Source organism: Lepidochelys kempii, chromosome 11, assembly GCF_965140285.1.
Source record: "Lepidochelys kempii isolate rLepKem1 chromosome 11, rLepKem1.hap1, whole genome shotgun sequence".
NCBI lineage: Eukaryota > Metazoa > Chordata > Testudines > Cheloniidae > Lepidochelys > Lepidochelys kempii.
Window position 1 is genome coordinate 29034238 of NC_136390.1, and position 15411 is coordinate 29049648.

The window sequence follows — 15411 nt, forward strand, 5'->3', positions numbered from 1 at the left end:
TATTTATTAAAGCAAATGAAATCAGAAAAAAAAAAACCACAAAAAAACACCACAGCAAGACAGTTCCCGCCCGAGCGCCTTTCGCTGTGTAAACCGTGCAATTCATAGACAAGAAGCGAGGGCTCAGCCTTCAGGCTCGCCGGCTCCTGCGGGCTCAAGAGCGACTTGGACCCTGGCTACGAAAAGAGCGACAGTAGAAAGACAACTTCGAAACATTCACATGGGGGTGGTTAGTGTTGTTTCTCTGGAGGCACCGAACTGCCAACCCGCGTCCTGGTTGTTATCAAACGAATAAAAAACGGTGGAAGGAAAATCTCTAAAACAGGAATTAACATTTGACAATCAGCATTTCCTTACCAACCCCCCCCCCCCCCGCTCCCCTCCCCTTCCCCGTTTTTAAACCAGGCAGCAAAGTGCATTATAATCACTATATACAAGGCGCTGCAGGAGGCTCAGTTCTGGCCGGGTCACACACAGAAGAGAAAGACGCGTCCTGGCTCCTTGCTGGGGCTGTGTCCGTCCCGCCCAGCCACCCAGCTCAGGAGCCGCGGGAGTCCCGAGACTTGCATCGGAGCGTCCCCGGGCAGCAAGCAGTGACAGAGCCCCCAAGCCAGCAGCGGGTCCCGGGGCGCCTCCGCTCCCCTTCCCGGGGTGGGGCTGGCCCCCTCGGGCAAAAGGCAACCTTGGCCGCTGGAGCAGCAGCAGCGAGGGCCTGCGCAAAGTGCCACCTGTTTCCTGGCCGGATCCTCGGCGGGAGGCACTTGCTGTCAGTAGGGCCCGACCACCACCGCCTCCACCTCTTTGGACGGTCTCCGGTCCTTCACCAAGAAGTTGATCATCCCCTCGGACTTGATGAGCAGGTTGCAGCCCAGGAAGAAGATGCCGAAGACCACGGTGAGCGAGAGGACGCACATGACCGCGATCTGCACCACCCGCATGATGTAGAGGCTCCTCTCGTCCTGCCCGGTCACCACGAAGCCGTTGTCGGTCACCACGGAGGCCTGGGTGCAGCAGCCCAGGGCCCGCTCCAGGGCGTCACTGCTGTTGGCGAAGAAGAGCCCCGCCGCCTCGGTCTGATTGCCCAGCGAGGCGTTCATGGCCGGCCGGGGGAGTGGGCGCGGGCGGGCGCAGAGCGGAACAGGTGGCCCCGAAGACCAGCCCGGCGCGCCTCATGCAGCGGCGGCTCGGCGGAGCGGGAGCGAGGGAGCGGCTGGCTGGGGTGCGGGGCGAGGTCCAGGCAGCGGCAGCTCCTGGCGAGGTCTGCGCGTCCCCCCGCCAAGCTCGCACGAGTCGCCGCCGCCGCCGCCTCCTGCTCGGCTGGGGCTGAGCGAACTTCTCCGCCTGGGAAGCCGCTGGCCGGGGGAGGCGTCCGCTGCTCCTGCCGCCGGCAGCTCCGAGGGGAGAGCGCCCCTGCCCGGCTGCTGCGGGCAGCTGCTGCCGGAGCCACAAGAGCCTCCGGGCGCTCGCCTTGTCATTTGATGACTTGGAGATCTGGTTTTTTGTAAAGGGCGGGAGCAGTGCAGCGGGAATGAGGACTTGGCTGCTGCACTGCCTCCCACACAGCTGGGAAGTTGGCTAGAGAAGAAAGATGCCACCATCTCCCCCCCCCCCAAAAAAAAAAAAGCCAGCACCCCCTGCGTTTCCTGGCACAAAGCAACTCCACAAGCGCTACACTGGCACCTGTATCCTGCTGGGCCGAGCTCCTTTGTGGTCGCATCACACCTGGTATTGCCACAGTCTCTAAGGTGCCACAAGTAACCCTTTTCTCTTTGCGGATACAGACTAGCAGGGCTGCTACTCTGAAACCTGTCTAAATTTAGTGCATCTGCAGCTAGGAGCAGTGATACTTTGTTTCTATTTTGATGGTGTAATTTCTGAGTGTGTGACCAACATTTGTCAGGTTCAAGGAAAATCTGATTGCTAGATCCAACCTTTTGGGGCACAGTTGCATGGGGACACAAGCTCTAGATTTATAGTGTGCAGCATGAGTGGGTGAATATCTTCTCTATTTAAGCAGTGGAATTTGGCTGATGAGACACAAACAAACAAACCCTGGCAGGATCTAGCTTTTTGCAGCACCTTTGTCCTAGGATGCACTGCTGGCAATACTTGGGGGGCGGGGGTGTAAGATGAGCATCTACAATTCCTCTCTATTTATGTAAGCGATTTAGGAGGGTTGCGGCCAAAAATTAGCTGGATCCATCAGGAGGCACAAGCCAGATCAGAGGGTTTGCTGTGCTCTTGTGTTGAGATGCATCTTAATCTGGATTATCACAATAGGAGTGTCTACATATGTGCTTTATTTACATAGATCCAAATGTCAGATGCAGTTTTTGCTGTGTTGTGGTACCAGGATGCATGATCACGTAGGGTTTTTTGGGTGCAGTAGAGTGACTAGATATGTGCTTTATTTTGGCAGTTTAATTTGTGGGCTTGGGTATAAAATCAGCTAGATCTTTTAACCATACTCATTTATTAGCTGAAAATGCAGGTGCCATTTGGCTGCTTGTTTCTGCAGTAGCCACCTGTCTCCCTTTGCTCCACTCAGCTGCTTCTAAACAGCAAAGTGCTAAGCTCCCATGAAAGTATCCATAGTTAGAAATCTCTGGAAATATTTTTGTTGCACAAAAGTATAAGCACATTGCAGGCTGCTGGCAGTTGATTCTCCTGAAATAAGAACATTAGAATGACCATACTGGGTCAGACCAAAGGTTCACCCAGCCCAGTATCCTGTCTACTGACAGTGGCCAATGCCAGGTGCCCCAGAGGGAGTGAACCTAGCAGTTAATGATCAAGTGATCTCTCTCCTGCGTTCCATCTCCACCCTCTGACAAACAGAGTCTAGGGACACCATTCCTTACCCATCCTGGCTAATAGCCATTCATGGACTTAACCTCCATGAATTTTTCTAGCTCTCTTTTGAACCCTGTTATAGTCCTAACCTTCACAACCTCCGCAGGCAAGGTGTTCCACAGGTTGACCGTGCACTGTGTGAAGAAGAACTTTTTTCTATTTGTTTTAAACCTGCTGTCCACTAATTTCCCTAGTTCTTATATTATGGGAACAAGTAAATAACTTCCTTATTCACTTTCTCCACACCACTCATGATTTTATATACCTCTATCATTTCCCCCCTTAGTCTCCTCTTTTCCAAGCTGAAAAGTCCTAGCCTTTCTAATCTCTCCTCATATGGGACCCGTTCCAAACCCCTAATCATTTTAGTTGCCCTTCTCTGAACCTTTTCTAATGCCAGTATATCTTTTTTGAGATGAGGGGACCACATCTGTACGTAGTATTCAAGATGCAGGTGTACCATGGATTTATATAAGGGCAATAAGATAGATCTTATTCTCTGTCCCTTTTTTAATGATTCCTAACATCCTGTTTGCTTTTTTGACTGCCGCTGAACACTGCGTGGACATCTTCAGAGAACTCTCCACGATGACTCCAAGATCTCTTTCCTGATTAGCTGTAGCTAAATTAGCCCCCATCATATTGTATGTACAGTTGGGGTTATTTTTTCCAATGTGCATTACTTTACATTTATCCACATGAAATTTGTCATTTTGTTGCCCAATCACTTAGTTTTGTGAGATCTTTTTGAAGTTCTTCACAATCTGCTTTGGTCTTAACTATCTTGAGCAGTTTAGTATCATCTGCAAACTTTGCCACCTCACTATTTACCCCTTTCTCCAGATCATTTATGAATAAGTTGAATAGGACTGACTCTTGGGGAACACCACTAGTTACCCCTCTCCATTCTCCAAACCCTAAAGAGTAGCTAAATAGTTTAGCAGGATGCTATGCATCATCACTTATGGTGCCATTGGAGATGTAGACCTAATTCTATATTCGTCTTCCCTGCTTTCTTGAGAACTGTGTATTTGGGAGTCAGAGATCTGAACCATTTCACATTACACTCCATGTGGATTTGACTAAAAAATTGACCTTATGTCAGTCTGAATGGATGGCTAAACTGAACAGATTGTCTTTTACGTCTTACTTCTCCAGTAAAGGGGAGCGGGTGATAATAAGGAATTGCATCACCAAACACCCAGATATATAAACAGAATCTGTTTGTCATGAAAAAAGCCAGCAAATGTAGAATAACCAGGCTGAATTAAATAACTTTCTGTCTTGTACAACATGGGCTAGCCCCAGGACAACAACCTCGGCACTCTGGAAATCTTCTATGCCTCAAGGAGGAGAGAATCTGCTGTCACACTTGTGTGCAGCCTGCCTTTTGGATCTGCAGTGATGTTTCCCAACTCTGGGAATAAGATAGAGTTGGAGAATGGCATTTCCTGCTGGTGTCAAGCATGCTACCAGGGTTATTGTTGCCCGTTTTCTTACATGAGAAACAGCGAGCATGATAAATGGAGGGACAGCAAATGGATCCACGACAATCAAGACAACAGGAATGCATCCATTGCTAGAGCCTAGTGGGTCCGTCTCTAGCTGTACAATGCATCCAGCTGGCTGAAAAGTTGGGTTGCAAGAGTTCACTGCCAAGGGTCCCAAATACCAGGGACCCTCAGTTTTGCATATTTTCTTGCTGTAGATCCAGTATCCAATAATGTGATTGATTTACTGTCAACTGCTGTAATTTTCAACCCTGCAGTCTCCTCTGCCTGAATTGAAATTTAGTTCTTGAAACAGCTACCAGAATCTACTTGTTAGGGCTGTCCACTATTGAGAGTAAGTACTCACTGTGTAATTGATATACAGAATAGTTGGTATGTTGTCTGTGCAACAGGTTACACAATCAAGTGGCCTGTCTTTGAAATTGTGAATAAGTCTACAAGGAGTTCCAGGCAATTGAAATGGAGGGATGACTACTTCTGAGCCTCCTTGTGGCTAGTTTCCTGCAGTGCAATCCCTAGTTGATAAGCTAACATCAGACTATCACTAAGTGCTGAAAGAACCTAAATATAAACCCCTTCCTCATTCCAGGCCCGCATTGGCCCTTCCTCTAGGCAGAGTATACTGGTGTTCCAACGTCTTTCCCTAAACCACCAAGATATCTTCTGTCTCTGGAACTCTTGCCACAGGCTCACCTGCATTCTTGGAATTCCTTGGCAAGCCATAAGGGACATATCCAATCCTTTCCCTGGGCCCCTGTCAGACCTATCTATATATGAAGTCATGCATTGGATGAGCTCTGATGTCATTCTCACATTAGCAGACAGGATAGGATGAGGTCATTTTGTTTTCACTGCTGGATACAAACCACCATGTTAATTCTAATCAGCAAAGAAGGCTGGTGGTTATTTCATCCAGTGGATATTGGGGGAAGATACAAAATCTCAAGAACTGATGCCACCAGGCCTCTAGACAAGGTTTGTGGAGCACCCCTTAATAACAAGATTGTTTTGTGGACCATCCTCTGTCCTGTGTGAAATTCTCTGTGTGTGCACCATCTCCACTCCCAGTCAAGAGGGCATCACATCTCCACAGCAGTTAGAGCAATGGATTATTTGGAAAGTACTTAATGTTTTTTTAGCTTTTTGAAAAATGTTATTTAGTAGCTGGGAATGAGGAGAGCCAGAACCCTATGCCAAGTCACCACCCTATGGACCATTAGCAAGTGCTTCAGGGATGACCACAGATTAGGAACTACTGGTATAGCACTTTCCATCTGACAAACTCAATTTAATGAATTAACCCCATGACAATATGAGGTGAAGGTAATGTTCTCATCCCCATTTTATAGATGGGGACATGGAGGCATAGCGAGGCTGTGATTTACCTAGGGCCACACAAGAAGTAGAAAGAGCACCCAGATAAGATAACTCCTAATTCTGTACTTTGTGTCTTCTGACTTAAAAATTTGTTCTAAGATTTTCTTCTATGGGGGAGTGGCAAAATATAGAAAGAGTCATGACCATAAACAAACAAATCCTATATTCCATACATTTTATTTTACATTGTAATTTAATGCCAGAATTAAGGCAGGATGTATAATTTCACCTCTGTAGAATTACTGTAGTTTAATTCTTATTTTACATCTGCTGGATTTGAAAAACAAATCTAGAGCACCTTTGAAGTGCAGGTGATCTGTAGTCTACAATCAAACAATCTTCTACAGTGCTAGGAGAGCCAGACTTTCCATAATACGTTCAGTGACAGGTGGTTGCTTAGTACTAATGTGTAAAGAAGCATGAAAATGGTAATTTCTGTTCTCTGATCCAGGCTCATTTAAAAATATGAGGCAGAGGAGAATCATTGTCATACCTCAAGAGTCCTGTTAACTTGAGGATTAAAAATACCAGAAATAAATTACTTTGAGTAAACCAGTAATTGAAAGAGCCAAAAACAAAACATTGACCGCTTCTTAAAACTCTCATTTAGTGTACTTGCATGAATCTTCATTAGTGACAAATCTAGCTTGAAACCTATCTTATAAGTGTTGATGTAATGATTAACCAATAAATAACTGATCTGATCAAATATTAACCAAATTTATCCTGCAACAGTTTCACTGATGCTCAGTTTCCAAACTTATTGCACTGTAGCATTTCACTTTTCATTTTCAGTGGTTGCTTTCCTTGTTAGACTTCAATGCAGTAAGCACTGTATAGTTAGAGAAAGGTATTCCAGTCTATTTTCATTCACTTTATTCATTAATTTACTTTTGTGCTGAGTCTTGCCATGATTTGTTTCAGCCAAAATATGAATTGTGGTGTTTAGGGTTTTGTTTGTTTTTGCAAAGGGACAATTGGTTCAGTAATTTTTATGAGGAGTTTGACACATCAAAAGCTTTTAAATATTTTAATGATAGTTTTTTGTATAATTAAGAAATGGGGGAAAGTATAAAGTTGAATACAATAAGAGCCTTCAACGATGAAGAAAAATTGTCAAAGTTAAAAAAGTTTTGATAATATGTGCTAATATATCTCCTTCCCTCTGTGGGTCTGAAAACAGTTTTCCAAAAACAAATTAAACTTTACCAACAACCCTCTTTGGAAAAAAATTATGAAAATATTTTAATTAAAAATGGACATTTTTACTCTCAGTTTTCTGACCATCTTCATTATTACCTTCATTATACAGATGCTGAAACTCCAACTCAGGGAAGTTGGTCATTTACTCAAGGTCACTGTGAGACCACCCCACACAAAGCTTGAAGGGATTAAGGTGGCTAGGTAGGCCAATTAACTGCCAAGATTTCAACTGGAGGAGGAGTGAGGATTGATTAGAGATGAAGTTCAGTTGGACAGGAACAGGAGTGGCCTGTATAAAGCTCAAAAGATGAGTACAGCTATGGGCTGCAGGGAAGTAGTCTGTAGTCACTCCCTAGCAGAATGGAGGTGTGTTTGGGGCTACAGAGGCAAGTAACCTGCAGTAACTCCTTGGGATGAGAGAGTTTGGGCTGGCAAACTCGGGTGGGAGCCAGACTGTAAAGGAAGGCTCAGGGAAAAGGCAGTAAGCTCCAGGATGGTACAGGCCTTGGGTGCTGACTAGAGGGCCCCTGAGCTGGAACCCAGTGTAGAGGGCTGGCCTAGGTTCCTCTACCAGCCACTGGGGAAGTGGCTCAGACCAGACAGTGGAGGGCAGAATGCCTGGGACAGTTTGCCCCCAAAGACTCTGATACCCTGGAAGGGGAGGACTATAGTGAGAAGGGCCACAGGGTGAGAGAGGATGACAGGTGGAGAGACCACCAGAGGAGGGTGCAGCACCTGAAAGAAGCTAATCCCCAGAGCGGCCAGCAGAAGGTGCTCCTAGTGTAAGTGGACCCTGTGACTATCACACAGCAAGTGACTGTCAGGAAGAGAACTCAGCGTCCTCCCTCCCATGCCCATAGTGTAAACATTGGTGTTGAGGGAGTAAAGGCCCAGCCAGAGTGTCCTTCTGCACTGGCAATCTGTGGGTGTCGAACTAGCCCCTTGGGGCTGTGATGGCTTGCCATAGGTTAGAGAAGGGCTGAAATTGCTCTAGGACAGTGGTTCTCGAACTTTTTTTTTCCCCACGGACCACTTGAAAATTGCTAAGGGTCTTGGCGGACCACTTAATTATCTTTCCAAATGTTTTTGCCATAAGCTATTGTAAAGCGCTTTGGATAAAAGCGCTATATAAAAAACATTAATGTTTTTTGGTTCTACAAATAAAAGCACACAACTTGTATTTTAATATCAGTAGTCTTACCTTTTTAATGCGATGGATGTGCCCTCTCTCCCCTGCTGCGGCAGACACAGAACTGGGGCTGGGAAGGAGGGCTGTCTCTCCCCAGCAGCCACAGCCCTGGAGCTGGGGAAAGTCGCCCCTTTCTCTGGCCGCCGCAGCCCTGCACATCCCAAATTCCCCCCATCCCCTCTTCTCACCCCACTGCCCCCTCCCATCTATCCCCTATTCCCCCCCCCCCCAAGGCCACCACCTCACCTTACATGTACGTCTTCTCCAGGGTCCAGACACCTAATTAGTGGAGCCATGCCTGCACTGATTAGGTGGGTGGCCCTTCATTCTCTTGTGCGGCTGCCCAGGAGTGCACCTTAGAGGGAACTATCCGTGGATCACCTGAATGGAGCTCACGGACCACTGGTGGTCTGTGGACCACAGTTTGAGAACCTCTGCTCTAAGACATGCTGGTGATTGGGCTAGCTGGTTCTGGGATTGGTGGAGAATAAAGGTAGTGCAAAAGCACTTTTGGTCCATCTTCAGCTGCTCTTGCTACAGCTTGGATAAAACTCAGAATTGGTGCTAAGTCTCTAACATCAGGATAGAAAGATACACCTAAAATCTAGATCAAGATGCAAAAGTTTCCTTTGAGATGAGTAGCAGCTCTGGTCAGAGAAGCTAATGAACTGAAAGATAGCAGTAAGAAACAGAAGACTGCATTATGCTACTGTTAAAATTAAAGTGTGATTTCTAGCTGTGGATTTATTATCCATATTCAAATAAAAGCAAAACCATGTTTTTGGGGGGCAAGATAATTTCTTTTCTATTGTGTGGCATTTTTTGTTTGAGAACGTTAAGGAAATAGATCAAAATCCAGAGTATATTTCAGGTCATGTAGTGACATCTAGTGTGTATAAGAGACAACAGGCAGTATTAACTTACACACAGTGGGTTTTGAAATGAGAAACAGAGAAGGGACGCAATCTCACAACAGCTTCTGGAAATCTGAATGAATAATTGGAAGCAACGAGACACAGTTGTGGTGCCATCTGATTATAGTGTGATCATTACAGATCTGACCATACAAACAAATATTTGAGCCTGCCAGCACTAAACTAGAGAGGACATCAAATTAACCACAAAACTAATGGTCCTTTAAGGTTAAAACAAATTTAGGCTGCCTCTTCTGCAAATGGGGAAAAGAGGTAGCTAAGTGGGAAACCACTGCTGTGTACCTTTCTGAATTTGTCCAATACCTACTATTGAGGGCATCCTTCACCAAAAATTAAAAATTCTGCACACAATATTTTAAAATTCTGCAAGTTTTATTTGTTAATAAATAAATGCAGAGGCTCCAGCATGGCAGTGGGGAGCACAGGCCATTGGCTGCATGAAGGTGGGAGATCACCCTGCAGCCCCCTCCAGCCCCAGGACATGGACTCAGCGGTGTGTGTCTGCACCCAACCGTAACACAGCACAAGGCCTGGGCCTGCCCCAGAAACACCCTGGGGCCCTGCTCCTCTGCACCAGGCACGCCAGGTGTGGGACAGGCACGCTCCACCAGGCAGGATCCAAGTGTGGAGGGGCTCAGTGTGGAGGGATCCAGGTGTGAGATGAGAGGATTCTGTGTTGGACAACTGGGGTGCAGGCAGCTCTGTGGGGGGGTCTAGGTGTGGGGGATCTGGATGCACAGAGGGTCGTTGGGGGGTGGGGTTCCAGGTGCAATGGGACTCTGCAGGGGCTTCTAGGTGAAAGCAGAGGGGTCTCAGCAGGGAAGTCTGGGTGCTGGGGGAGTGGAGCTTTGTGGGGTGGGGGTCAGGGTGCAGTTAGTTGGGGGTCAGTGGTATGGAGGTCTGGATGTGGGGGCTCAGGGTGGTGCAGGGGGTGTAGCATCAAGGTGGGGTTTTGGGTGCAGGAGTGGGGGTCTGCGTTCAGGGGGCTCCAGATTCAGGGGTTGAGGTTTAATGTGGTGGTGTTTGAGTATGGAGGGCTAGGGGGGTTCTGGGCATATGGGGTGAAGCTTGGCAGCTTCTCTGGGTATGAGAGGTCTGGATGCATGGGGGTTGGGCAGATGGGGGAGCCCCTCTCCCCGCAGCTGAGGAACAATGGGGGCAGGAAGCAAGGGAGGATGCTGAGCTTCCTGAAGCTGGGGGAAGTTTCTGGGGGTGAGTCTGACACAGCACCAGTCACTTTTTGCAGGGGAAGAGGAAGTCCCATCCTCTCCCACCTCCAGCCCAGCCGGGACTAGCATCTGATCCTGGCTCAGGGTAGGAGTCACTTGCTGGGGTGTCTCCAGCCCTGCAGTGATTTACCTCTTCACTGGCTTCCTGAATCGATGTACCTGCACAGCTAGGGTGTGGTGCGTGACTGCTCTTGCAGTTTCCCTTTGCTTCCCTGTCAGAAAGTCATTTTTCTGTGGGGAAGCAAAGAAATCTGGGGCGCGGTGGGGACACACACACGAATTCTGCGCACATGCAGTGCTGCAGAATTCCCTCAGGAATAAATATCTGAGGACTTAGCACTTTGCATGTGCTTGGCAGCCACAATTATGGGTGAGTGGGGAACTTGGAATAGTAAGTGCATATCTTCTCTGACCCAGCTGTAATTAGTCTTATGTAAATTACACCTACTCTTGATAGGAGTAGCCTGCATCGGGCTCTGTATGGAACTGCATCAAGGTCAAATAAAGGCCCTCATTGATGCTGTGTTTTCATTAATGCATGGTCATGTGTGCCAACAAATGGAATAGGGAATGAATCTGAATTGAAGTAAAGAATGTTGACATAATCGATTGTTGAAAATATCTAAATGTACTGTGCGCATATACTGTGTGCCTATACCAATATATTCTGTGTATCAGTCAGCCCCAGATTGATCTGCACTACCTGTCTCTTGCTCTTTTCTATTGCTAATACATTGCACAAACATTACTGTCACCATTTAAAAGAGTTATATAATGTCAATCTTGTTACGTAGTTTGAAAAATTACCTGCCCTTTGTACAGGTAATCTTAACCTAATCTGTACCGTCTGAATCATTCTCAATTTAGAGGGCTGCAATTTCACTTTGGTTTTTTGTGTATATGTACCACATCTGAGAGTCCTTACATATTGAGGATATTAGCTGTGATTAATACTGTATGGTCACTGCACTGCGTTCTGGTTACAATTTGGATAACAAGATTTTAATGTTGATTTATAATACAGAGGGCACTTTATTTTTAAAGTTGCTCTAGAAGAGCTGAATGCTGGTCCCACTGACGTCAATGGCAAATCTCCCATCAACTGCAAAGGGAACAGGATCAGCAAAATGTTCATGCCTTTTATACAACATTCGGTTTCCATAATACAAGGAGCCTGGTTGATGGTTATAGACTCGTTTGAGACAAGTGCCTTAGAATGGCTTCTACCTATTGGTGTTTTGGGTACTGATACTAATAATGCCTTGAGAGTTGCTTCCTTCAGGTCTTCTACAACTAGTGCATTTGCACACACTTAAGGGGATAATATAAAAGAATCTTCAGGTGAGGTTAGTGAGGACTACAGGCAGTGATCTCCAGGACCTCTGGGACATTAACTTCCATTGTCAAAAATAATTGGCTTTCCAATAACCGGTGAGAACCATTCTTAGCCTAGTAGGATTTTTTTGTTTTGTTCCCCACCCAAGATTAAAAATAAAAAACAAAAATGTTGGAACATTTTAACTTTTAGGTGAACAGCAATACTTCGTAGGACTTGGCTCCAGTACCCCTTTTGAGGATATCAAATTTATGATAAAGTTAGATACATTCTCAGTATGGTTTATTTGTCACTAATAGTCCAGATTCTCCCCTCTACTTCTGGCCACTCAAGCATCTGTCCCTGTGTGGTCAGCTGAGAATTTGAACAGTGTTGGGGGCTCTTAGCTGGTATCGAAGGATCAAGCCACCTCCTACATCAACTGCCCCTCAATACCAGGGCATGAGAGAGATGAAATTAAGCATGCCAATTGCCATATGGTCCCATAGAGACTATAGATAGCTGGCATAAGAGTAGCCCCCAAACTGCTCTAATTTACACTGGTGGGCAAACACCGGTGGAAATGCACCATGAGAATCAGGGAGGAATAACCCTAGGAACTGAGCAGATCATGAAGAGGAGACCTAGTTTAATGTGTTCCTTGCTCCACAAGGTATAAATTAGTCTCAATACTTGCTATGGGATTATTTGTTTCATTAGAGCTTGCATACTGTAACTAAATGCAAATATTGATTTTTTTAAATCTACATTTGAACACCACTTTTATTTTTATCGCACTTATGTTTATCGCACTTATGATGAAGTCTATGAAAAGGTCAGTGATATTGAAATTCTATTAAAGTGGCTTTGTTGCCTGGCAAAGAAAACTTCTCTTGTGCAAATTCAGATGCATCTTCTCCCAAAAAGGAAATACTGGGTTACACTGCCTTTCATTTTTCCAGTTGCTCATTATAAGCATCTCTTTTAACTTGTTTTGTCAATTTCAATAATGGTGCTAGATCTAAGTTCAGGCAGTCTTTATCACTACGATAAGCAGTAGAATTTAGACTTCAAGATCATGTAGCACATAGTCCAAAGAAAAAGCTGAAGACAGAGTAAATCAGGTGCTTTAGAAGTCCAGATAAATGTTGAACTTGTCTGTCAGTAGCTTATTGCCTTGGTAAATGACAATGTTCCCTGCTCACTTTGTCATGAGATTTTATGACACATATATACAGTAACTTCCCTGATAGGCTATGTGAGCCATTTTTTTTTTAACACTTTTGGGTTGTTCATTATCTTAATTTGTTTTATTTTGATAAAGGCAATGAAAACAAGTTAGTCTTTTGAAGTACTTTGTTAGGAATTTAGAAATTGTGTATGTATAAACATGCCACCAACTAACCACAAATAAAATATGCTGTTTTATTTCCTATATATAGCATTCTCACTTAGTATCTTTTTATAAATATATTCTATTTTGATGTGGAAAAACTATTCCAGATCATCTTCCTCCCTCAAGGCCTTAATGAAGTGGGCAAGTGCTTTTATTATATGTTTGTAAAGCCTGTGTCACCCTGACTTCCAGCTCAGAAGTCAAGCCATCAGCAGAGCAAATATCTCATATCAGGGTCCTCCAATCTTGAGTATAAATACTCACAACTTCATTTCCCCTGTTTTGTGACCAAAAGTACAATGCATGATAATGAAAGCTTAAAAAAACAAATCCATAAATTCGTAGAGTTTGATTCTCCTCTCATTTACACTGGTTTTGCACCAATGAAACAATTTCTTTTTTTTTTTTTTTTTGCAGTGGAGTTACTCCTGGTTTATATTAATGTAAATGAGAACCAATGTAAGTGAGAGGAGATTCCAGGTCTGACTTCTAGATCATCTATAGGATCTGTGACAGGTTTCAGTCAGTCCTCCAAGCCCCTAGGGGGCGATGGAGAGCTATGGTCCCACTGGCAGGCCTTAGTCACACCTTTCGGATGCTGGGGAATTAGCGGGGAAGGTGCGCCGGCTCGAGTCTGCGGCACGCCCCTCAGGCGGGGCAGGCCGGCCCGGCCCGGCCCGCCCCTCAGGTAGGGCGGGGGGGGGGGGCGGTATGGGTTTGTAGCACACAGTTCTGCTACCCAAGGCAGGTCGGCTGGGGTAGGGGAACGCAGGCCCACCCAACTCCACTGCGTTCCACCCCAGGGACCGGTCAGTGGCGGGAGGCAAAGGTCCCGCTGCTGGTTCAACGGGGGGCCATCAGCACCGGCTGACCAAACACACCCACCCCACGGTGCAGTTCTACCCCTGGGCTACTTCCTACCCGGTCTCTCAAGCGGGTCTCTCAGGTCCCTCCAGCTCGTCCGGGTATTCCGCTGCTGGCAGCTCCAGCTCCCCCTCTGTGTTGGACTCACACTGGCCCAGGCTACAGCCGGGCCCCTCCAGGTCCTCTGGGTATTCAGCGGCTTGCAGTCCTGGTCGCCACAGGCCTTCCTCCCGGTCAGGTTCCTCCTGGCCCAGGGCTTCCCCTGGGTCAGGAGCAGGATCCACGAGGGAGCAGCCTGTGTCTGTCTCCCTCCCTGGTGCTCTCCTCACTGGGCAAAGGGCCCTGCCCTTTGTACTTCCTGTCCCACCCCTCCCCTTCCGGGGATTGGCGGAAGCTTGGTCTGGGCCCGCCCACTCAGGCTGAGAGGGTGGCTCTTTACCCTCTGGTTCGGAGGGAAGCCACCCTGGCTCCCTACTGGGTCTAAAATAATCAGTTAGCACAAATATATAATGACCTCTTAGAAGCTGGTCCCAAGGGGAAACAGCATTCACTTTTAACTTCTGCCCTGCACCAAGGAGTGAAGTTTTATTGAACTTAGATTTTTTTTACAGCTTTTAATATTTACTTTGGAAGGGGAAGATTTTTGTTGTTGGTTTAACCAAATGGCTAAACTAAACTGTCTATACCAATGAGGAAGAGGGAATCTGTGGGAGTATCCTGATGATGGAAAGATGAGATGCTATTATGCTCCAGCTTAGCCTTGTGGGAAGCCGCAGCGCAATTCCTCTTCTCTGAGCTGTTACAATAGTGATTCTCTCCAACTGAAGTCTCCTTAGACAATTCCAGCCACCTTTAAATAAAAGCAAAATTTACGGGCAACTTGCAGAGGGAAGGAAGCATGAAGTAAGAAATGTAAACTGGGTTACACTGTTATTCCAAAAAGTATAGCTAAGCAATAACACGCCAAAAACTCTTGCGTATTCGGAAGCTCTTGGTCTGCTGCAGTAGTAGTACTGCTGAGTGTTGCTTTCGTATCAGTACGTGACACGCACGCCAAAAATATCACTCTGTTAATCAAAGTTCCCCCCAGATACAGGAAAGGGAGCCTTTTGTTTTTCCAGCTGTTTCAAAGAGACCAGTTACCTACCACATTCTCTTCCAAACACTAGTTTTGTCAGATATGTAAGTTTTATTACAACTACAGTATATTTAGCTCTCTGAAATATAAAATTGACCTCACTTTTTAATATATATCTGAAAAGTTATAAAGCGTAAAACTCACATATCAGGAGACATGCCTTAGTTTTGATGTAGTTTCATAGAACATATTTCCTTAACCACAAGCACATATAGTCTCTAGTCTCATCTATTTATCTTAGGTAACTATATGGCCCCCCCTTACCTGAGCACCTCATAATCTTTAATTTATTTATCTTCACTACACCCCAGTGAGGTATTTTACAGATGGGGAATTGAAGCACAAAGACGCCAACTGACTTGCTCAAGGTCACACAGGAACTCTCTGGCAGAACAGGGAAA

At 45.9% G+C, this 15411-nt stretch overlaps 1 protein-coding gene across 1 annotated transcript; it reads right to left on the bottom strand.

The window, feature by feature from the left end:
* Positions 1-394: 394 nt before the first annotated feature.
* RPRM (reprimo, TP53 dependent G2 arrest mediator homolog) lies at positions 395-1467 on the bottom strand. The gene has a single exon (XM_073304733.1). The coding sequence runs from the start codon at positions 1095-1097 to the stop codon at positions 768-770; it is 330 nt and encodes a 109-aa protein (XP_073160834.1). The 5' UTR covers positions 1098-1467; the 3' UTR covers positions 395-767.
* Between the last annotated feature and the right edge of the window lie 13944 nt (positions 1468-15411).